The sequence below is a fragment of the Oxyura jamaicensis genome, chromosome 8 (assembly GCF_011077185.1).
Source record: "Oxyura jamaicensis isolate SHBP4307 breed ruddy duck chromosome 8, BPBGC_Ojam_1.0, whole genome shotgun sequence".
In the NCBI taxonomy this organism is placed as follows: domain Eukaryota; kingdom Metazoa; phylum Chordata; class Aves; order Anseriformes; family Anatidae; genus Oxyura; species Oxyura jamaicensis.
The window spans coordinates 30,440,459-30,464,448 of NC_048900.1; the positions used below are offsets into that span (position 1 = coordinate 30,440,459).

Genomic DNA, 23,990 nt, shown 5'->3' on the forward strand with positions numbered 1-23,990 from the left:
CCTTCTGTTGAGTCTTCAAGTCCAGGTAAGTATTTTGAGCATTTCTTACGCGTGTGAGGGAAAGGGGTACTCCTCCAAGTTTGTTTGCAGCTCTCTTCCAGCTGGTAACCTCCGGGTAGCTTGGTGGCAGTATTCAGTTAAGTAGCGACTGCTTTCTTCCAGACTGCACCAGCACAAGTTTCTGTATGGTAAAATACCCCGGGGACGTGGTTCTGTTTGCAAAGCTGCACCAGCACGTGGTGGGAACGCTGGTGTGTTCGGAGGAGCACAGTGGGAGCTAGTGCTGGCAGCATGGGAGAGGCTGGTTCAGTCGCCGGGCCGGGCTCCCCGTTGGTGTTAGAAGTAGAGAGAGTCAAAAGTTAAGGGCACTGTGTGCTCCCAGGTAGCAGACGTGCCATTGCTGTGTGGTTTTGTACATAGATAGATCAAGATCGTGTAACAAGGACAAAAGCAGCAAGAAAAGCAGTATTTTTTTTTCCTCGTTGGATTGCTGAAAATGAGGATTTTCATGACTTCTGCTTTTAAAAATGGTTATTTCCTGATCTCCCAGTATCCCGGAGTTACTGGGTGTTTAGTAGTCAGCCTAAATATAAATTACAATATATATCAATCTTTTTTTATCGTTTGGTACCGCTGTAGTGTTACGTATGTGCAGGGTTTTTGGCATCCTACTTGTGGAAAAGCTTTCCGCTCCTTACTTTTGGCTGGGCTGCAGCTGTCTCTTGAGCTCTTCTTTCTTTCAGAAAAACAACCGGTTACTTTAATGCTTCAAATTGCCAAGTGTAGTTAACCCTAGCCCGTACAGTTAGCCCTTCCCTCTTGCACCCTTAGTGTTGATACAGTCTTCGAGCTTTGGAAAATGAAATGTAAATAGTTCATGGAGACAAGTGGAAAAACGCTGGCAGAGCTAGAATTAAGAACCGGGTATTGCTGAATTACATCAGAATGCTGCATCTGCCAAACCATTCATCCATTCCTTTATTTCTCATTGTCACAAAATATGATTCATCAGAAATAAAATCTGCATAATTGTGAAGCTTACTCTAGGTTTAAACTTGGAAAAAATCATTAGATTATCCTTGTAGCTGTAAACAGGCAAGCTTGCAAAATACCAAGGAAACAACTGCCCTGAAGTTGTGTTTTGAATGTGTCTGCTCCCAGTAGAACTCTTGATTTAAAGAGATTTATGATTACTAGGAATTAAGCCTTCAAAACCTGCACATCTTACAAACATTTAACTAGGGACCTGCTGTCCAGATGCGTAGTACTTTGAAAACTGCCTGGTTAAGCATTATCTCCTGGTTCTTTTTCCCTTGATCTCTTACTACCTGAAGGACAGCTTTCACTGTCCTCTGAGTAATCTGATTGACTTTCCCTGAGATAAATGATTGAGTGATTTTGAAGATATTTTAATTTCTCAGTATGAGTATTAAAATGTCACCAAAATAATAATAGTAATTAAAAAACCAACTAAACTCTAACTAAAAAAATTCTTTAAAATGTTTCCTATCAGGAGGTTCAGCAACATCTGATGACCATGAATTTGATCCATCAGCTGATATGCTGGTGCATGACTTTGATGATGAACGGACATTAGAAGAGGAGGAAATGATGGAAGGAGAAACAAACATCAGTTCTGAAATAGAGGATCTTAACAGGGTAGGTAGTATTAAGTAGTTGTAAAACACCCACAGCCCACAGTCTTACACAAAACGAATGCAGGTTTTTGCCCTTATTTTTGGGGTTAAAAAAGCAAAGCACTCATAAAACATAGGCAAGTAATGCAGATAGGGGAAAGGGGCTGAGCTAAATTTGCAGTTCTCAAAAGTTGGGAAAAGGAACTTGGTACATAAATATTTAATGTGTGACGCTGTACTTGTTCGCTATCTTGTTGCATCTATACGGGTATGTGATTTACATTTTAGAGCTACTGTTAAGTTAAAGCGTGCTCTGACTAAGCTCGTGTGTTCCAGTGTTACTGTTTCCTAAAACTACTGCACTTGTTGAGTGCATATAGACTTTGATTTTTAAAAGTCCAATAACGTTGCATTCCATTCGCATTTTTATAGACCCATTCATCTAGTGCTTCCGTGGAGAAGGTAGGAGTCTCTGCATTTTTGAAGGCAGAGGGAACAGAGATGTAGATTAACTGATTTGCTCGGAGCAAGAAGTCGTCAGCAGAGCCTGGATTAGAACTCCCATGTATTGATAACAGTGATAAATACATCTTGAAATGGGTATCTTCTGAAATAACTGCACGTTAGATTTATTCTGCCTTTTGAGGTTATGGTGTCACTTATGTACTGCTTTAAATTACTTCTCAGCCAGGAATAATATCCTTAAACTACAAACTGGGCTCATTGTAAATGCAAAGTAACGTAGGTACTGCCGGGGACCTCATTGGCTGAAAAGGCTGCCGGAGCAGTTCATTAATGACTTCTAAATGCATATTCAATGTACAAATCCTGTTAGCACAAGTGGCTGTGCCCGTACGGCATTAAATTGATGGAGTACGTTAACTCTACGTGTTGGATGTAAGTGATCATTTCTTTCTGGTAATTTCAAGTTTAATATTAAGTGGTAAGCATAAAGATAAATAAATTGCATGTGAATCTAAATATGCTTCATTGAGATGAAGTGAGAAATGAAGCTCCACGTCATTTTTTTAAGTAGAAAATATGTTTTTTTTTCTTCATAATCTGTGAGGAGTCAACATCTGGCCGTATAGTTCTATCACCGCGTTACAGCGCTTTGTTCATGAGTGTAGTTCAGCAGTCGGCGTGTTCCCTCTCGGCTAGCGGGGCTGCACGTTCAGACTGCTGCCCGTGTCAGCTCTCCCCTGGTCAGGACAGCGAGGGATGTTGTGACTGAGGCTCACATTGCTCCCCATGGGACTCCTGAAGATGCTCTTAGAGCCCAGAAACTTGGCTGGTTTCTGTGAGCGTTAAGGTGGAGCTTGCACTGCCTTTCAGATGCTTCCCCCCCCAGCAGGGTCTTGCTGGGGACCTGTGGTTATTTCTACCTGGGGCACAGCAGCCACACATCGAGGCTTGCTTCTTTCTCTCCGTTTTGTGCTGCCTTTCTCTCTCTTTTTTTTTCAGTCATGCCTTTTCTTAGAGGTGGATGATAGACAATCTAAATCTCAAAACCATTGTCAAGACAAGTACTATCCTGTCTTTTCCTTTCCCCAGACACTTACGCCTATTACTTCAGATTCCCCCAGGCTCTAAGTGTGCCTGATTTCCTGGTACAGCTCCTTCAGAGGCGAGCTGGCAGTCAGGTTCTGCAAAAGAATTTTTGAACCTTAGCGATTTCACTCCTGAGTGTCATAAAAATTATGCATTCCTCCAGGAAGGAGGAGGAGGATCTGTTCTGCTCATTGTTTGAAACTGGTGAATCTGTAGTGCTTGAGGTTGACCAGCGTCCTGCACTTGTGTGTGCAGCAGGCAGGTACATTTCTGTCTGAATCGCAGTACTGTGTCTGTGTTCAGAGAAGTCACCCTCTGTGCTGCTCCAGGATAAGGAATATCCAGTTCCCTGAGAGCAGAACGGTACAAGAAGGGAGTAAGAAGTACTGAATTTGGTGGGTTTTAGTAACGTTTCCTGTAGGTAAGAATTTGTCTCAGGGAGGAAAGCTGCCTGCAGCGTAGTGTGGCAGACTGTCCTCGGTCACACCCCGGCGGGCACTCAGCAGTACTGGCTTTGTTTGTAGGAGCATCCCCTCCAGGTCTGACCAGTGTTCCTTCTTCAGCAGTGCTCAGGAAGGCGCTCCTGGCATGAGGCACAGCTCTGGTGTTCTGGGCACGCAGGTGCTGCAGTTCTTCAAACTTGGCTGCATCGTTTTGGTGGTAGGAAGCTGTCTTCATGCTCTGCCTTGGAAGCAGTAGATGACCAGGCCCAGCAAGCTGCAGAGACTCACTTCCCTCCCACTCTTAGCTAAGCTGGTGGTACAAAGTAGCAGCAGGAAGGAGCCTCCAATGGAGGATTTAAGGAACTTGGAGCTCAGATCTTGACCTTTGTGCTGCCCCATCAGTGGGCAGAGCACTGCTGGGTGCTGTGTGGTGCCCTCCCTGCACTGCGTAGGGATTTGTAAGCCTTTGACCCCCCTCCTCTTTCCATCTGTTGTTGTACGTAATCACTGGGGTTCTCCCTCTGAGTTTCCCCTTTTCAGAGAGGGCTCCTGGGTTTTCTTAGGGTTGTACAACGGCTTCCTTTTCTCTGTAAATCAGAGATCCATGCATGGAAGTACGTGGTGCTTCTCCCAGGTACTCCTCCAGCCTCTAGCAGAGTGCAGATCGGGCACATACGAACCAGATGTTGTCTCTTGTAGTGCCTCCCAGTGTCATTTTTCCCCTTCCGTGGATTTGCTCATTGATTTTTAACCTCTGTAAACGTTGTGTCCACAAGGCATGTGGCAGTGCTGCACAGTTCATTTCGTGTGAGAAGTGTTTGTGTTTTTCAGATGTGTTTTGTGCTCATTGCAGAGGCTGCCCCGAGCTCTTCAATTAGAAGAGTTCAGTCATTGATATTGCCCTTCTCTGTGCTCCTTATGAAACAGTTCTCTGGAATATCACCCCCCCCTCACTTACCTCTACTCCAGATGTGTGGTTTATAATCCAGTTCTTGTTATTAAGCGTCTTACACATGAGAAATTTCTGTGCCATTGATTACCCATGTTACTTTTTTTTAACCTCTGTTTCTGCAATATCCCGAACCAATACAGCGATGATGATCCTGTACCGAGAGCATGTTATCTGAGAGTCACAGGCACTGGGGGCTTTGTAAATTGCAGTGGGCTATTGCAAGGCTCTGTCTAGGAAACATGTCCTAAATACAACAGCACTTTCCTAAGCAACGTAGAGTAATCCCCGTTGGGTAATTCACACGTACCTACAAATGATGGAAGTTCTTTCTGATTCTCAGTCTCTATCTACAAATAGGATAGCGGTGAGGAGTGCTCCGTAAAAGTGTATTACTTCTGAAAATGTACTGGAGAACATTGGTTTGGATAATGATAGGATTTTTTTGATAGCTGTACTGTAAGGTTTTAATTAAGATCGCAGCTCTGTCGTGTTGTCCATGTCCATAAAACGTCATTTCCCTGCTTCTGAGAGTTCATTCTGTAAAATGGTGAAGTGGGGACCCAGAAGTCAAAGGGGGAAGAAAGGTAAGGAGGTTTAGGTCCGCATGGCCTGCATCTGCTGTGGGTATAGCTTAACCAAAGACTAGCCCAGTAAAGGGGTGAGCAGTTTAGTCCTTTGAAGCAAAACGAAACACACAATGAGTACGGGTAGCTCCTGTGTTGCTCCTTGTTTTACACCGCAGAACTCAATGCACTTACACTTTGTGAAGGGTAGTGTTAGTGTGCTTCCAGAAAACAGAGGTGTGCTGAGCAGCGAAGGCCCTTAGGGAAGGAGTTCAGCGGCAGAAGTACAGGGCCAGCAGGTAACTACCACTCTGATTATCAGCCAGGGTTCACACTGCGTACTAAGAAGCGGCAGTTAGAGCTGCATGCACTGCTGAATAATAAGGGATTTGATCTTCTGAGAGAGGGAATTCGAAAATGCTCTCCGAGAGTTTCATCTCTGAGAAATCCTCTTAAGGGTTCCGTATACTGCTCCTGAACACAGGGTACTGAGGTACTAAAGTGAGACGCTGAAGTAATTAATTTGCAGACCTGGCAATCAATCATTTGTGTTAATAAATTGAATGCAGTTAATTTATAACAGTTCAGGAGTCACCGAACTTCAGATCTGACGGGACCATTTGAAGTAAACTTCAGAGTAGACCAGAATTCTCCTTATAAAGGTTTTTAAATCTGCACATATTGTAGTAAGTTTGCTTCCTACCTACGTCTGCTTTTGTAGGCAGCTAGATTAAAGCTTTGTGCTTGTAAATGAGATGTGTGTGTAAACACTGCTGTCTTTGCCTGGATATCAGCGATGCTGAATTCAGGCGGTCCCTCACCCACATCCAGCTCCTCGTGGTTGGTCACGCACAGGAAGGGGAGATACGCATAGGTGAGGTGCATTTTTTGTGTTATTTTGTATTGAAAGTTCAGGCTGTAGAACCGTGTGGAACTGTCCCTGTAGTGCAACTCTCCAAACTAAGATTTAACCCCGTGTTCGAGCCAGGCACTGCGAGTCCAGGCCCTTATTCTGCTGAGTTACTGAAAACACTGCAAAAATCACTGCTTTTTAGTAGAAAAAGCTTCATATTTCCTGCAAAACTGTCAGGATCTTAGCTGTCTGCAGGAAGCAGTTGCCGCTGACTCACATTTTGTTTGTTTCTGTTTCTGTAGATATGCACAAAATACTACACATTTTGGGGTAGTTCTGGGGTGATGAAGGGAATATCATGGATTTTATATTCCAGTGATGAGTGTGCTTGCTCTACGTGTGCTAAAAGGGTGTGATGTGTGGAGCACACCTCATACTTGACTGCCAGAGTAGTGTCTTCAAATAATCACATTTTAGAGTGGGCATTCTTGGTATACCTGCTCATCAGCTGTCCGTTTTTGCTCTGACGTTTAAAATGCACACCTTTAGGCTGCGGAGCGGATGTGGGCTGGGAAATACCTCTGATAAACCTCCAACTTTGTTTGAATATTTATCAGGAAAGTGACATGCCAATCCAGGAGCTACTTAGCCTTTATGGCTATGATGGTACCATCCCACTCCAAGAAGATGATGATGAAGAAGATGATGAAGAGGAAGAGGAGGAGGGAGAAGATGATGATGATGTTGATAATGATGACAACAGTGGCTGTAGTGGTGAAAACAAAGTAAGTGTTTACACTAATTTGACTTTGATACAGCCATTCTGTACTAGGCAGCCATTCAAAGTGCCAGATCCCAGCAGAAATCATTCATAAGACAGATGATTTCAGATGCTTTGTGTACTCGGCTCTAATGTTTCTTCTTAATTACCCATCAGTATTTCTTGTAATTGCTCTTTATTTCATCTGTATCATTCCAAACTGTTGCTGAGGCAAATTAGAGTATGTGAATACATTTAGCATCATGTAAGAAGGAATTGTAATTGTCCTTCAGAAATACTGCCTGGCTTAAGCGAAGTGTTAAGTGCCTGGAGGTACCTCTGGTGATGTGGCTGAGTGCTTGTTTCGAGATGAAAACCTGATCCACTGAAGCAGCAATGAAGTATGGAGTTGAATTAAAAGATGCCTCTGTGAGCATTGGAGGTTACTGCAAGTTTTCTGACTTCAGCATCTAAATTGTGTTTTGTCAGCCTGGCAGTAATCGCCCTGCTTGTTTTAGGTGGTTAATTAAATCTACTGCCTCAAATATCTTTGCAGGTTGTATAGTTTTGAATTTAGCATCTTCAAAGTCCTGTCCTGTGTGCTCTTAAAATAAGGTAGCTGATTTTAGAAAGGTCTTTTTGACTTGTGTATGTCATATATATTTGTAATAATCCTGTCCTGTCGTGGGCACAGCTGGAACTTCTCCATTGCTGGTGGCATTCAGAGTTGCTTCCTGAATTCCATTAAAATATGAAAACCTTTATACTGTCAGTGACAAAAAATCCCAGGCATTAATGGAAGGTGAATTACCTAATCTGGGTTTAAACGGGATACATTTTCTTCTTTGATACCTTACCCATTTAGAATGTCTGGAATGAGACAGAAAGATGAGAAACGACATACTTGATTCCAAAAATGAAGTTCTTAGGATTTGCACGCTGCCTTGTTATATGCTGTAAAAGATCGTTTTTTGTGGGCTGAATGGTTCAGAAAGAAGAAAGATACAGAGTTAGAATGCATTAGGAAAGCCTCAAGAAGCTGGAGAGGCAGAGAAATTTACATACCATGAAATACACAGATTGAAAGACACGGAAATGTATAATTTTGTTGTGCCCAGTAGCATTCCCGAACCCCACTTCTTTCTTACATCCTTGTATCTCAACTACTTCCCGACAAAACCTCCATCTTGTGCTCTCAAGGCCTCCTCTGGTTCTCCAGTTCTGGTACTTGCTGATGTAAGATAGTGCCTGTCTTTTCTCTTAAATGGATAAGATCCCAGTGTCTGCCATTGCTCAGGTGCTAGCAGCGAGAGGAGCAGTCCTTGTCCCCTTAGGGGACCAACGCCTTGCAGCGTGCTGCAGAACCAGGTGTGTTCCTGCCCCGCGGCAGCCACAGTCGCCGTCCGGTGCAGTGACCACAGCCAGTGTTTCACCCAACTGCACACTTGGAGCTGTGGTTGGATCGAAAGTGCGTGCTCACTTATCCTACCCCAGCCTTCAGAGGGCTGGACCAAGGGTGGCGGGGAGCGCTGGGCGCAGAGAGAGCGAGCTAACCCGTTAGGTTCCCGGTGTGTGCCTGGGGCTACAAGGAGAGCTCCAGCAACACTCGGTGCTTTTAGCAGAGAGGCAGTAAAATGCATCTATGGGGGTGGAATAATTTTATAAATCATTCAGGCTTTCTCTGCAAGTGCACATCTTTCTGCAGCTTTTTTAGCTCTGCTGCACTTAGCTGCTTTCTATTTTTAAGCTGCTTTAAGCTGCACGTGTGATAACACCGGGCTCGCTGTTAAAGGTGCACACAACCATGTGTGGTGCCTTGTGCGCGGTGCGAGCGCTCGCCAGTAGGCATAAAGCCCATGGATGATGGCGACAACAGGCCTCAGAAAAAATAATATCTTTTTTAGCCTTTTCATTTTAACTAATTGTAACAATTCCCATTCTTCCTGTGAGTTCTCTTCTAATGAAGTAACTTACTCTTACCTTTGTTCTTTCGGTGACTCAACGATGTACTTGCACATAGGTAGGTTTACCAAGGTGCTGTTCCCGTAGGGTTGAAGCACTCCATTGGCGTTTATTTTATGGAACATAACATTTCCGTTTGATTGAGAAAAGTAGAGCCATTAAAGATCTCCTGCTCTTGCTACTGAAAGCTCCTAAGGAAGGGCTTTGAAGACTGACTGCAGTCAAATTTAAAGTTAAATGAAATTAAATGAATACTGTAAGGATTTCCTTGACTTATTTTAAAACTAGACACGATGTTTAACTGCGTTTCATGTTTCTGATGTGTGTGTTAGCATCTGAGTGTTCAGTCTGATGTGCTTAAAATCACGGTCAGCAAATAATATGATGTGCTTACACATTTGTTACGGCTCAGTGTGAACAGACTGCAGTCTGTACAGCCACTTGAAGGCAGGTAGATAAAGGATATTTGGTTGGTTTTGCTGCGGTGGCAATTTTGGAAAAAATACTGCCAAAGTAGTATTTTCCACACACGAGCTCTACCTGTCTCCTCTTTGCTTTCTTATTCCTAAGGAGGAAACCATAAAGGATTCATCAGGTCAGGAAGATGAGACGCAGTCATCTAATGACGACCCAGCACCATCTGTTGCTTCTCAAGACCCACAGGAGATAATTCGCCCCCGTCGGTGTAAATATTTTGATACAAGTATGTACAGCTTAGTGCTACAAAGTTATCTCACTGTGATTGGCCTTTGCTTTCGAACAGCTTCGTTAACACGGTATTCTGCTTCTGAAATACCCATCTAGATACCTACAAACGTGTGCTCTCTTTCTTGATTATCATTACACTCAGTGGGCAACAAAAAAAGTCCTATTTTTAGCTGAATGCCAGGTCTTCTCCCCAGATAAGGCACTGTGTATAAGGCTAGACACTCTGCCTTCATAAAGCATTGTGTCTGTGGAAATAAATCTGAATTTCTGCAATTGAGAGAAGCGTGCTCTCAGCCGGTGTAACTCCTTTCATTACCTTACTCCTGGCCTAGTAGCAGTGCAGTTTATGATCCCACAAACTGGCTCGTGTGGATGTGCCCTTCAGGAAAATGTCCTTGCACGTGGAGCCCAGGTGCAGTAAATGGCACTGGAGACCAACTTGCACAACGAGGGGTGTGCTCTTCCTGACAAATACCCTTCTGTGGAGTCTACAGCCTGTGCGTTGCTACACCGTGCCGTCACAGCACTGCTGTGGAGCGTTCGGTAGGGGTTCAGCAACACCTGGCTGTTCGGTTTGGTATTACCTTACTGTCAGAGCTTCAGCTGCCAGTTCACACAGCGACATAGGTAAAAAAAAATCCTGCAAGTAGAAAATGCACTGCTTCAGCTAGATAGCTGCTGCACAGTGTGTGACTGCCTTGAGGTGGCATTAGTTCATGAACGCCTTCAAAGGCAGGAGTCTGAATGAATAAAAATAAAAACTGAAACTTACTAGAAATAAAACCTTTAAGATCACTAATAGATGAAAGGAATTAAATCCAAAAAAGGCTGATAGATTTTTAAACCTGAAGTAATCAAGGGGGAGATACCAATGAAGAAAATTGATTTCAAGAATTGCACATTTAATACCATGGCCAGCATTGTGGATTTATTATTTTCTCCTGTTTTGTTAAAAAATGGGTTTTGCAGCTGCTTGAGACTGTTGAGCTGCTGTTAGGTAGCTGTCCCCTTAGGCAGTTCCCATTTCCGTGGCAATTTCACTTAGTGGGATCTGATCCTTTCAGTATTGAGCTGTCAGGAGGGCCATTTGCACAACAGATATTTTACCTTTGACTTTTATATACATACCAGTCTTCACTGCCGATGATTAAATTCCTACTGTACTACGTTTTAACTAACACAAAGTAAAGCAAAAGTTTCCTTCTGATACCTTACACTTAAGAGTCATAGCAGAGTCTAAATGAATTTTTTAATCTGTAATTAATGCACTTTTTTAATCTGTAGCTCATTTTTATCCAAAAATGTCAAGGAGCCTCAGCACGTAGCTATGCAGAAGATTGCAATTATCTTAAATTAACTCTTCTTCCTAGGATGCTGCAAGTGTGTTGCACTAGCTTTGGGGTTTTTACAGTGTTCAGCGGTATGTAAATTGTAATTTACGGCACAAATGGTATTAGTGCTGATGCTGTCCTTTGCCGTACACGTGAAGCAGGTATCGTGGTTGCTTTCACTCTGCTGTGAAAGGCAGCTACCCCGTATCATGGCCCATTATTCTGAGCACTGCTGTGCAGCTCTGAGCAGTACGCCCAAGCCTGCTACACCCCAGTAAGACTGAGAAGAGCCCACCTGTGGCTTTCTCACATCTCGTGCTGTAATTTACCTTAAATTCAGTGACTGCTGCTGCAAGGGAGAAAGAACAGCAGTAACAGAGCTAGAAGCTCGTGGAGAATGGTGTTGAAATCCACCTCTGGATGCTGAATGTCCACACAAAAACACTTTCAGAAAGTAGCTGTTTCTAGCCAGTTTGGAGGTGGATCATCTCAACTGCTTCACAGCTGGCTGAGGGAAAGCAAAGTCTTATTAGGAAGCATAAAATTGGTGGATATATTCATTTCTGCCTTAACTTTTTGCGGTCAGCCACGTATCTTGAGCTGTTCGTTGGGTGGGTTGTTTTGAAAGCAGCCAATACTCGAGCGTCTGGTCCGTCACTCGTGCTCCATTTGCACTTCTGTGGTGTTAGATAAGGCGGCCGGGAGGCAGAGCAGGGCTGCGGGTGGGTGGCCGGGCTCGTGTCCTCCCCTCACCCTTGCACGGGAGCTCGCTGAGACGTCCCGGGCTGCCTTGCTCAGCATGGCTCCAGCGTGGCTCCTTCTGTGTAAGTAAGTGTTGGAAAATTTCTCATAGATAGTGAAATAGAAGAGGAATCCGAAGAAGATGAAGATTATATTCCCTCAGAAGACTGGAAAAAGGTAAATATTATGGGCTGTTTAAAAAGGGTGTTCCGTGAATAATGAGCTGCTCTGTTACCTAGTAACTCTGAGCTCCGTAGGTCCCACAGTTTTTCTCCATTTCGTCCTGACAGATATTGATGTTCTTATGGTAATGACTGTTAAAGGCCTCCCTAGATAGTGAGAAATACGCTTCTATATAGTGCTATTTGCCATTTGGTTTTGGGTTTTGAAGAATGAAGGTTCTAAGAGAGAAGGAATGATGCGGTCATATTTCCTTGCACTAAAACCTGCAAGGCTGTGGTTGCTGGTTGCTTAACTTTTTGTTTCTGTTATTTCGAAACAGGAAATCATGGTGGGCTCTATGTTTCAAGCTGAAATTCCAGCTGGCATTTGCAAATACAAAGAGAATGAAAAAGGTGAGACATAGCTGCACTATTGCCACTGTCACTGTTCGACTGAAGTTTCTAGCGGGGGAAAAAGAAAAGATACTTTGGGCTTACGTCGTGTGTGTGGCAAAATACAACAGCTCCTTCACATGAAAAATAGAACCGCAATCTCAAACTGTGGTTCATCGTGTGCTTCACCATCACAGCTTGAGACTTGGAAAAGAAAGATTATATTGCTGGCCTACTGAGCCCTTGTGTTCTGATTTGGTAATTTCCACAAGTTTTCAGATAGAATATGTTAATCTCTTCACCTGATGTATTCTGTTTAAGTGAAACATAGTAAAGAAACGGTGTTGCTGGAATTGGATGAACATGTTAAAAGAGACGAAATGGCATCAGCAGCTTTCATTTTCACATTTTAAAACTCTTCAATCATTTTTTAAGTACCTCTTATTCTACTTTATTTTTTTTCCCCAGGAACTCTTTTTCCCCTCCTGACCAGAGCTTGTCAGTGCATTGTCAGTGTAACTGAGTAAGGAAAAGCAGACACAGTTTAAACCCAGCTGTGAGCTTAAAAGAAGAAATTTTCTTGCTCATTCAGCCCACTACTAAGAATTCATTTACACTGCAGGTCGGGTGGGGACTGCAGCTTTCATATAAGTTATTTTTTAAACTAACCAGCAGAAAACTCCATGCCTTCCGAGAATACGCTCAGGTGCTGGCCATTGTCTTGCTTCAGGCTGCAGGTTGCTGTAGCTGCGTTGTAGCCTGATCTGGCTGGAAACTGAGAAGGGCATCAGTCGTGCTGCTGACAGAGCAGGCTGACAGTGAGGCTGACACATTTTGTCAGCTCTGGGCTTGGTGGCCGCAGAAGTTGAAGAGCGTGTAACTTAAAACCATGTGAGAAGACAGGAGCTTCCATTGCAAATGGAAAGCAGTAAATTAGAAAATACCCGCTTTGTACTGTGAAGTTGATCCTTGCATGCTTTCCTGCTACAGCCTAAAAATAGAGCTTGAATTATGTATTTACCTGAGATGTGGCAAATTATGCTTTATGGATCGCTCACCTCTTACTGGTATTTACTCAGCTCTAAATGGCTTCTGGCCTCCAATAATAAAAAGGGTACAGCTGTTTTATGCACTGCTGTAACCTATATAAAACAGTTTTTCATAGTCCTGCACACAGCTCTTGGCAGCATGCAGAGCCTGCGTCATGGGCAAAAACTGTTGAGGGGGAAAGTTAAATTTTCACTAATGTTCTAGGGTTGTTCCAGTCATATACCAGTGGGGTTTGGTATCTTCTGCCCCTCCTTTTCCTTTCTGCTGTGTTTTAGATTAAATCTTTGACAGGACTTGAGATGGATTAGTAATGAAATCTAGAGCTGAAAAACAAGTGTCTGAGATTATGTATTCAGTCCTTTTAGGTACAAATCCCATCTTCTTCGTTGTGCTCCAAGACCGGTCCTCTTGGATCCACTCCCATAAACGAAAGCCCAAAAGTGCTAGAACTCTGAAGAATATCCTTGCTTTTCAGAATGTGTTCTGACATGCTGCTGTGCAGAAAAAACAACCGTGGATGCTGCACTAAGCTAATTACAGTGGACTGGCTCTCTGAGGACTGTCCCTGGAGTACAAGTAGCTACTATTAGAGAAGTTCAGGTTATGAACAATCTACAGAATGAAACAATATGTTTTCAGAAGGCTCGGACTTGAAAATCAAAGGGTAGCTCTGAAAACCGAAAGGTGCTGAAGCTGCTTTCAGACCTACTGACATGGACCTTAGCGAACATTGCAGTGTGCTTAGCTTGCATCATTAATTACGGCTTGGTACCAGTTACCAGGTGTCTCCTGAAAAGAGTTGTTGCTTCTACTGGGGTTTGTATCCCAAGATATCTAAAATCCTTTGCTTAAGTGGGCAACCAAACGTCAGATTAGGACTAGCCTTTGGGAGGGAAAAAAAAACAAAAGAGAAAACTGTTGAGGGCTATTTCCAAAGTGTGTGTTATTTGTCAAACGAAGGTGTCTTCGTTTGCAAGACACGTAGGTTATTTTTCTTACCATTTTTTCTATTTGTATTCTATTTGCATTTATTTTCTATATGTATTCTATTTACCTGAATGTACAAATTGATTTTTTTCAAGTTGCGATGCACCCAGCCACTGCTGTGACCTTTCCAGCCACACACAATCTATTGTATCGGCCCTTTCTGCGCTCACCGTGCCTTCACAGGGCCTTGCTCCTTCTCTCTCTTGTTGAGCCAGAGTCAGAGGTGCTCACCAAGCTGATGGAATCAGTGTTTAAATTACTTTCTTGCTGGTTTTTGTATGGTTATATTTCAGGGAAGACTGGGTCCCAGGCAGGTCAGGATACTTTCCTGATTCTGTTCTATCTAAGAACTTGAATTTTACTTCATTTTACTGTACTGATGTTTTAATCTTGCAAAGCTTGTAGGCTATTCAAGATAAAAATAGGAGATAAGTTAGAGGATATAGCCTTTGTTCATGCTGCTTTCGTTCATGTAAATTTATGAAAGCTCCCCTGCTCTGAAAGCTCGTGCAAAAGCTCTGAAAAGACAGTAGAGATCTGGCAGTATTAAAAATCAACGCTCTTCACCTGAATGTTTTTGTTTTAGAAAGTATTTCTAGGAATTAGCAGGAAAGCCCTAGTGAAATTTCCCTGCAAAGCGTCATTTTGATTGCAGAATGTTTGGCATCGGGGCGTTAACTGGGACGGAGGAGCAGGGGACCTCGGTGCTGGCTTTGTAAGAGAGAACAAACTTCTGCATGGTTGTTTAGCTCGCTTTTCTTTTTCTTCTGGTTATTTCAGTGTATGAAAACGATGACCAGCTGTTGTGGAATCCTGACTTCTTACCAGAAGATAAAGTGATTGAGTTCCTAAATGAAGCATCAAGGCGTACGGGTGATGAGAAAGGCCTAGATGCGATTCCCGAAGGGTCACATATTAAAGACAATGAGCAGGTATACAACAATCGTAGGGTCTGTAGTTTAGTACTGCTGAATGAATTATCCCTTTGTTTTATTTTAATCCCAATAATTAAAGCTGGGCTTGAAAAAGCTTTATTATTCCTTTTGGAAATAGACATAGTGTTTTTTTTTTTCCTGTCAACAAATATTGAAATGTTCACTTTGGCTCAACCTTGCTTTATGCATCAGTGCGTTATTTTATGCATACGGAATCGTGCAGAAATGAGTTCTGTTCTTTCAATTACAGATTTTTTTCTAAACCTCATGAATGCATGAAGCTAAATATATAAAGGTCTTTATACAAAAACCATGAATTTTATAAATGTGTGCAATGATGAAAATGTTAAAACCCGTCAGCTGGGTGTATACCTGGTTGTGTATTAAGAGAAATGGAAGCTGACCAGAGGAAATATGTCATTGGGCTTTTGTTCATTCAAAAAGTTTATTTTTAATCCTCTTTGAATTAGCTTTTACTGATGTACTAAGTATGCTCCTGTGGCACAGCATAAATTCAGTGCTATTGGGAATCTTAAATGCATGTCTTTTCATCTTCACAGGCATTGTACGAACTGGTTAAGTGCAATTTTGATACTGAAGAATCATTACGAAGGTTGAGATTTAATGTGAAAGCAGCCAGAGGTGAGCATACACAAAAAGCCAGCTTCCTATTGTTGAACTTCCCTTTAATTTGTTACACAGATAGCACGCTTTGCTGTCAGCAGACTGAGGCATTTTATTAGAGCTTGACTGCACGTCAGCGTTACGTATCAGTGCTCGCTTAAACGCAGCCTTCAGTGAATGTCTTTTTGTTCTCTGAGAGAATGAAATGAGCAGATGTAGTATAAACAAGTACATCCCCAAAGACAGCAAGTAAATTAGCCTTCTGTTAACAAAGCTTGATATTTGTATTTGTGACTTTAATAACGAGGTAAAATGTAAAATGACTTCTCAGCAGCTGAACTGTGCATTTCCTTGGTATTCTTTGTTCTACGTCTCTCCAGTCGTTAAAGTTAATGGAACAAACATGTAAAAAATGAGGTAAGTCACAGTTTTAAATAAGGGAGAGCAAGCATCAAAACCTTTTATTTGAAAGGTATACCACTACACAGATGCTGGTCGTGAAGATCCTTTTGGAGCCTAAAGCATTTGCTGGTTTGATACTGATGTACTCACAGTAACAAGCAACTAACAAAAGGTTCTTGATTTAAACAGTTGGGTTCCCTAGAGTTTACTGTGCAAATCACAAGACAATGGTGATCAAATCAAGATCAGTTTTAGTCCTTACTTGTGACCTGAGGAATCAATAAGGCCAGATTATACTAAAGTTCTTAGAACTGTGACCGAAAGTTTTTAAGGGCTTATTCTGGCTTCAGTGGAGCTAAGATTTCCCACCCAATAGTGTGAGCAGCACGGTTTCTTACTTTACCTAACTGGAATTAACATCCTATTGCTGCTGGCTCCTGCCAGGGGTACAGGAAGATCTCATTCCCCACTCCTTTTACCCTGCTCCTTCCAAAAAAATACCCAGAACTGATTTGAGTCCATAGGACAAGCTCCTTGTGCTGTGTGCCAGGTAGGATACCTGCCTGCTTCCTGTCGTTCTAGGGCAGAATGTTGAGACCAGGTTTCTGAGCCCTTTTTCTTCCTTCTGTTGCCCAGTTACTTTCCCCATGCGGCCGGGCAGGAACAAGGAACTGTGTATAACAGTCCCTACCAACGAGCTCCGTAAGCCAACCCAAATTTCCCATCTACTCAAGGGAGAATTCTCATTTTTGTACCAGTACGTGAGATTTCTGGAGGTGGTTCTCATTAGTCAGAAGGTGCTGTAAGGAATTTGAATGCCATATGTTTTCTGTCACCACAGTCTCTTACTGGCCATATGCCTTTATGTTAAGTGTTTTCTTTATCTCATTCCTTCAGAAGAATTATCTGTTTGGACAGAAGAAGAATGCAGGAACTTTGAGCAAGGGCTGAAAGTGTATGGCAAGGACTTCCATGTGATTCAGGCAAATAAGGTAACACTGATTTTAAATGTTGTTCTTGCTTTGTATTTTTTCAAGAACTGTAGATAAGTTCTTGTGCTCCATTTCCTTCACAATTCAATGTATTTACATCTTCTAGTTTTGCCTACGCTGGTAGTCAAACTGCTTTGTCAAAGCCCAGAATCCTCTGTGACTGTGAACCCTAGGTTCAGGAAAGTGCTAAAGTCTTGCTATACAGGAAGGGTCTACATCCCTACAGCCTTTTTCTGGTCTTGAATAGGGTGGCAAAACAGACATGGATATTTCTCCTGGAGGTTTTGCTCGCAGCACCTTGAGATGTCATCAGTATTACTACAAAGCGTTTTGATTTCTGGGCCTCTGAAATTTTGAGTCAATAGTTTCCACTACTGCATATGTTGTATAAAGAAGCATTGGCTTTGAATTTCACACATTTTGATTTAAATGGTAGCTTTTTGACAAAAAAAAAAAACATATTTGAAGTCATCAAAATTTTCATGGCACATATTTCCTAGGTACGAACAAGATCAGTTGGTGAGTGTGTAGCATTTTATTACATGTGGAAGAAATCAGAGCGTTATGATTTCTTTGCGCAGCAGACCCGATTTGGAAAGAAGAAATACAATCTTCATCCTGGTGTAACGTAAGATGTGCATTATTCTTCCGTGCTTTTACGTGCTGGATCTAAATCTTTCTTTTGTACCTCTCTAGTCTGAAATGGAATGACAATCTAGAGATTCCATAGGCCCAGGTTTCGGCAGGAAAAAAACGGGGTATAAGAAAAGCAAATTGGTGTGTATAACGTAATTTCTAAAGTACGTTTCTTTTGGAAATGGGCCAACAATGTGCACTGAACAACAGTTTAACTGGGTGTGTTTTCTGTTTAGGTGTTTCACAAATGTAACATTGCTGCAAATGTGTGATTTTTTTTTAAGTACTTGTTTTGCTTTAAATGCATGTTTTGTACAGAGGCATGAGTCACGCTGTGGTACATGCTGTGGCGTATGCTTGAAATACATCGTCTGTAAAGCATTCTGGCCAGCACAGTGCCCTGCACAGGGCTCTTGTGGTACACAGCTTCTTCCCATATCCACTCTGCTAGACAAGGGGAAATGCCTGTGCATAGCTCTTTATTCTCATCCCTCAAATCTGAGCAAGTGAGCCAACCTTATCTTCTGCCCTTCATTCCAATGCTGTGATTGTTGTGGCGTGCTCTTTCGCTGCCTTTCTCCAAGTTGTTTTTTTTTTTTTTACAATCATTTTTTCTTCTACTTTGTTCCTGGCTTGTCTGTCCTTCCCTCTTTTAAACATTATTGTTTCTCTAAACATTTTAGAACTGTGTGTTGGAGCACCGAAGTGAAATAGCAGCATGACATTGAGGGTTGCCATCTGTGGCTCCTTTGATACGTAGACTGTTACAGAGCTGCTGGATTTTCTTCTCCAGTTGTCAGGGACAGTCTGTCTGCCTTCCCCCCCTCCCCCCTCCCTTTTTATTTCCCCCATTTTACCCAAACTGATAGACTTTTTTTTCTTGTTAATCACTTGAAATATCCTCTGGTTCTTTTGCTGTTGATTGCATTTGGTGTTCACATGCTTGGTGTTACCAGAAGAGTCATTACGGATTGTACTTGTCTGTTCTTGAACGCTTCTGCAGACAGCTGCTGGAATTCAGAGTGCAGTATCAGCTCCAAAGAGCTGTGGGAGGATATGCTGCTTCTGGAGCTAATCCAGACTAAAGCCCTAAATAGAAGGGCTTTACCGACGGGCCGTGTTTGTTTGTAGCTGTCATAAGAGATTTACTGCTAGCGACCTAAATTGTGGGACTGGAATAGATTTCAGATACGGGAATGTGTCTTGTGTCCAGCTGCAGTTTTTCACTGGCTTTTAACTCTTACCCCTTCAAAGACTGTATTCACACAAAACTTATTGAATGGTGTGCCAGCACTGCCACAGCAAACTGAGAGCTTAGTGTGAACCTGCCTTGGAGCAGCACCTCGACAACACGGTCCGCAGCATCGCAGCATTGTTGATGCTCGTGTTGGGCGTGATCTTCTGGGATGTAGCACAAGCGCGGGCCGAGTTTCTGGAAGCTGACCGCAGGGGTCGGTCAACAAATGGTAGGCGCTGTGCTCAGACGGTCCGCGGGCCAGTTAGATCTTAAAGCCCCTAAGCTGATCTTAAAGCCCCTAAGTTTGCAGAGGTTGGCGCGTTTCAAAGAGATACAAAGATGGGAATAGGTCACGCGGGCAGTATGTGCAGTGAATACTGTACAAACAAAATCAGTCCTTGCAGTAGCGAGGGCAGCGCTGAGTGTGCTGTTCGTGTTGTGCAGAGATTACATGGACCGCCTCCTGGATGAAAGCGAAAGTGCTGCTTCCAGCAGAGCTCCGTCCCCGCCTCCTACCACTTCCAACAGCAGCACCAGCCAGTCGGAAAGAGAAGACAGTGCAACCAGCAGCAGTAATCAGAATGGTGAGTGCCCCGTCCCTCCCAAAGCGGGTTGCCAAGTCACAGCAGCGTTGCAGACGACAAGCCAAAGAAGTTCAGCTTCCCCCTCTAAAAGCAGCTCTAGTTTAGTCATAAATATTTTCCGAGGTGTTAGCAGCTTTAACTTAAAAATGCTGTTTTAAAAAAGAGCTACATCTTTGCATGTAGCCGGCAGCCACGTATTGAAGATAAATCTCAGTAAAAGTTTCCTTCTAAGTGCACTTCACCTGGTCTCGTCTTCCCCACGCTGCTGTAGCAGTGTGACACTCACTTGGTGAGCAGTTCCATGGGGGGTTTAAATCAACTCTCTGAGATGGAAACTGCTGCCACTAGTGCTTGCCCAGTGCTTATCCCAGGAGCGCGGTTAACTTCTTACCAGGTGGGGGGCATCGAAGGCCGGTTAGGAATGGGAGAAGAGCCTGAAAAGAAAACCTCAAAGGCCAGGGACAGCCGACCTGACAGAGCTGCAGTAAAAGCTGTAGCAGGTGGAGGGAGGGCTTGGGAGCTGCATCAGATTGTGGAAGGAGTGGAAACGACAGAGGCTGCCCAGGTGAGGGCAATCCAGCTGCGGCTTGTACTGTGTGGGTGTCTGGGGCATTCTCCATCACACAGTGAGGACACAAAGACCAGTGTTGGCTTTTTAGTTCAGGGGGAGTAGTTAAGCTTCTGTTGATTGACCTGTCACAATTTTTCCTGTTCTACTTACACTTCTACTCTCTTTATACGTCTCTAACGCAGGGGTGTCTGCTAACGGGCCAGGTGAGATACCAAATAAAGATGAAGCAAAAATTGAAGGATTGCATGTGAATGGACCTTCCAGCGGCAAGAAAACCCCTCACACAGATCTGGATACAAATGGGTATGAAACTGAAAACCTTTCCGTTGACCCAAAACTTGCCCATCCAACTTCAAGAAATGAAAATGATTTGGAAGAAAAAAGTGAAAGACCTCTAAAAAGAAGAAGAATTAACAGCAATGGAAAAGAGAGTCCTGGTTCATCAGAGTTCTTCCAAGAAGCAAACTCACACGGGAAGCTTGAAGAACTAGAATCGTTGGATGACTGAATATTAAGAGCTGATTTTATTCCTTGGAGTAAATTTTGGGTGTCTAAAATTTTCAGGGTTGATGGGTTACCTTACAAAATCCAGTTCTGTAAAACAATCTGCTGAGATTTTCCTTATACCTTCTAGTTGGCTCTTAAGATCTGATTGTTTGTTTCTGTCAGTGCTGAAAAGCAGTAGGAGAATATTCTGTTTCTCAGAGCTGTCAGCTGCAGTTCTGGGAACTCTAAGGCGCTTCAAAATGTTTGAGAGACGAATCAGTGATTTGCTGAAAAAATGCTTCCAGCCTAATACGTTAAAGGAAATTAATTCTGTGTACAGACACTGTTTAGGCATTGTACAAGTGAACAAAGCATCCTATTTGAAGCAGGGGGCTGGTTGAAATTTCTGATTGTTGTGGGGAGTGACAATGAAATAGAGAATCCCGAGACACGCATCAGAGCAGGCACAGAGACTCATTTCAGAGAGAAAACCGTGTCACCCCATTGCTAAGGAACCCTTATGAATCCTGAAAGTTATGAGCACAACTATTTTTATATATAGAAGTTTTAAAAGGTAATAACTAAACCAGGTCAGGTTTGTATGTGTAAAATTGTTGACATCAATGATGTCTTTCCATATTCTTATCTGGGCTAAAGAAATACATTCTGTATTTTTCCAGATTTCTTTGTAGCCTTTGAAAGATTTTTACAGTACTTATGTCTTGATTGAACTGTCCTTTCTTAAAACAAAAGCTTGTATAATTTTCTTAACTTGTACAGTTGGTAAACTTTTATGAGAGAATTGATATCCTGAGTCTAATGTCAGCTTCATTTTATTTTGCTGAACTCTTTTCTTAAAAAAAAAAAAAAAAAAAAAAAAAAAGACAAACCAAACCAATTGACCTAGAAAAAACAGAATGCTTGTCAGTCACCAACATTATGCTCAAAAAAACAGTGAATCATGAACATCAAGAACGGTTAGAAGTCCTTTGATTTTTGAAAAGATGATTTTTCTTGGTTTATGACGAATAGTGATGCTAAGGATTTGTTAAGCATGATGCTTGCGTTGCACAAATTGTCTTGCTTTCATTTACACTTTCTCATTTTATTTTGAGCTCAGATAAATTTCATGTCAGCCAAATGCTTAAGTTTACTAAACCTCGTTCACCAGGGTCGGGTTTTAGATTATTCATTGATCTGTGTGCAGCCTATCTCTCACCGCCTGCATTTCGCCGAGCGCAGGAAGGACAGGAAATGGGTCGAGCGATGCTGGCTGTACCGGTTAGAAAGGGATGCGCCGCTGGTACCCTGCTGCCTGACCGTGAACGCTGATGGACCTCGCGTGGATGGGTAGTTCAGTGGGAGCAGAAAATCACCCGGAAAGACTTGGTAGAGTATATGCACGGCAATACCTTTGCTATGTAGGATTCACGTATGTAAGAAGTGAGAGTAGGTATGGGTAACTTTAAACGTGCGAGAAACTAAGGTTCCTTGTAAACGTGTGTGCAGCAGGGCGATGCTCACCTTCCCACTAGCACAATGTCGTTGACGTAGGGCTTACATCCATGAAATGGAAAAATTCTGAGTACCACTGGGTTTTTGAGTTTTTTTTTTTAAGCCACAGCTACACAAAATAGGAAAAGTTGTTCATTTGTATAATTTATAATCGTGTCTCCTCCTCCTCCTCCTGTGGCTTACACGCGTGCTGTTAATTTTTAATTGGTTTTTACCTAAATGATCTTAAAATGTATGTCTTCACAATTCCAGTTTCAAATGTAGGGTCCTATGGCTTGAAACTGATGTATCAACGTGAAAAGAATCTGCTAAGGGTTTTGTTTCATTTTACTCGTTTCGTTTTGTTCTTCAACTCTGTGCGCTTGGACTTCACGGTCAGTGGTGAGCCAAATTCCCTGGATCCAGATTAGCTTCACCAGCGTGGTTAGTTCCTGGACTGCATTCACCTGCTGTTCCCAGAAACGTGTGGACTGATGATTGAACTGGTTCAGCTGACGTGCCGAGCTGACACCTACCTGAGGCAGTAAGTGCTGTTGGGAGGCACACGGGTAAGGCGTGGTAACGCGTGGCCACCGTTAATCACCTGATGAAGTTGCGTTAGGAAGAGGTTGCTGTTGATTTGTGCTCTGTTTAATTAGCAGAGCCCCAGAGTATCACAGCCTTGTATCAGAGGTGGGCTTGAGACGGTTTCAGAGCGGAGGGCAGCGCGGCGCTGCTAGGAGTCCTTGCAGCTAGAGTCCTTTTTTCAATTTTATTGTTACGCGTTTTTGTTTGCGAGTTGGAGATACTTCCAAAAATTTATAGGAAAGTTTCTAAGTGAATTGTCTCAGGCTTGTGTGTGAAATACAGCACTGTGTATATTTTCAGGAATGTTGCTTTGTTTTTTTTATCTTACCTTTTTCTGGTGATACATAGAAGAGACCTGACATTCCATAATCAGCACCTATGTAACGCTCTCGGCTAGACTTTAAGAATATTTAATTATAATTTACAGCTTGTTCATGCTGGTGTTTTATACAACACTTTGTTCCTGTTCTTCAGAACGCAGCCACTATAACTTGATAAGTCATTGCACTACTAAAGCTATTTAAAAATCTAGAAATTTAGTAACTTTGGTTTTGTTCAGAAAGCATTCAGTACGCTTGGGAGCCCAGAAACGTTTCAACGTGTTTCCAGCCGGCATTGACAAGGTTGGAGCCCGCAGTGACACCGGGGGATGTTTTTTCAGCACTAGCAGGGTGTGTTCAGCTGGATGAGGGTCCGGTAGCCACAGAGGGCTGTGTGACTGCAGCCTGCACTGAAAGCTCCAGTTCAACCGAGTAAATCCTGGGTGGGCTTTCCCAAGGCTATTTAAAGTGATGTTAAAACCACCACAGACACACGGAACTTAGAGCTTAGTTTTTATACAGTTTGTCACACACAGTAATTTTGCACTGTTAGTAACTCCCTTGTCTTATCCCTGTTCCCTGTCTGCAATTCTGAAAAAGCTTATTAAACTATTTTTTTAAACACCCTGTCTGCATCCGGAATTCCTGAGTGCTTCGATCAGAAGGGGGCGGCACGTTGCTGCTCCTGGGCACCCCACGGACCTGTGCCTGCTGTAGGAGCGTGCCAGGAACCGACTGCATCAGCACAGCTTGCAGAAACCCATCCTGGTAGGCGAACACGTCAGCCCTTGGCTCCCATACATGCTCTGGGTCCCTTCCCCCTGATTTTGTTTCAGGACCACCGCCTGGCGCTGGGAGTTGCTCTGTGCAGCCCTGGGCACCAACCGGGTTCGGCTCCAGCCTCCCGTGCTTGCCGCCGGAGGGAGCGAGCGGGCGGCCCCCGCAGCCACACAAAGCACGGACAAGGCAGGAGGAAGGTGGGTGGTTTATTGGAAGCCGGTACAAAAATACAGAGGCACATCAAATCCT

The 23,990-nt window shown here is 43.1% G+C and overlaps 1 protein-coding gene across 1 annotated transcript; it reads left to right on the forward strand.

Annotated features, from left to right (window-relative positions):
- On the forward strand, positions 1-23,586 carry MIER1 (MIER1 transcriptional regulator). The gene is made up of 12 exons (XM_035333360.1): positions 1-25; positions 1,514-1,659; positions 6,617-6,784; positions 9,292-9,424; positions 11,614-11,678; positions 12,004-12,076; positions 14,873-15,024; positions 15,588-15,669; positions 16,951-17,045; positions 17,546-17,673; positions 19,363-19,502; positions 20,256-23,586. Exons 2-12 carry the CDS (start codon positions 1,561-1,563, stop codon positions 20,579-20,581), a joined length of 1,461 nt encoding a protein of 486 aa, XP_035189251.1. The 5' UTR covers positions 1-25; positions 1,514-1,560; the 3' UTR covers positions 20,582-23,586.
- Positions 23,587-23,990: the final 404 nt, after the last annotated feature.

What these genes read in the sequence shown, in the direction of transcription:
- MIER1 (XM_035333360.1), top strand. Translation starts at nt 1,561, where the DNA reads ATGCTGGTGCATGACTTTGATGATGAACGGACATTAGAAGAGGAGGAA. An exon ending in TAATGTGAAAGCAGCCAGAG is followed by an intron (nt 15,670 to 16,950) that starts GTGAGCATACAC and finishes TCATTCCTTCAG; the next exon opens with AAGAATTATCTGTTTGGACA. An exon ending in ATGTGATTCAGGCAAATAAG is followed by an intron (nt 17,046 to 17,545) that starts GTAACACTGATT and finishes CATATTTCCTAG; the next exon opens with GTACGAACAAGATCAGTTGG.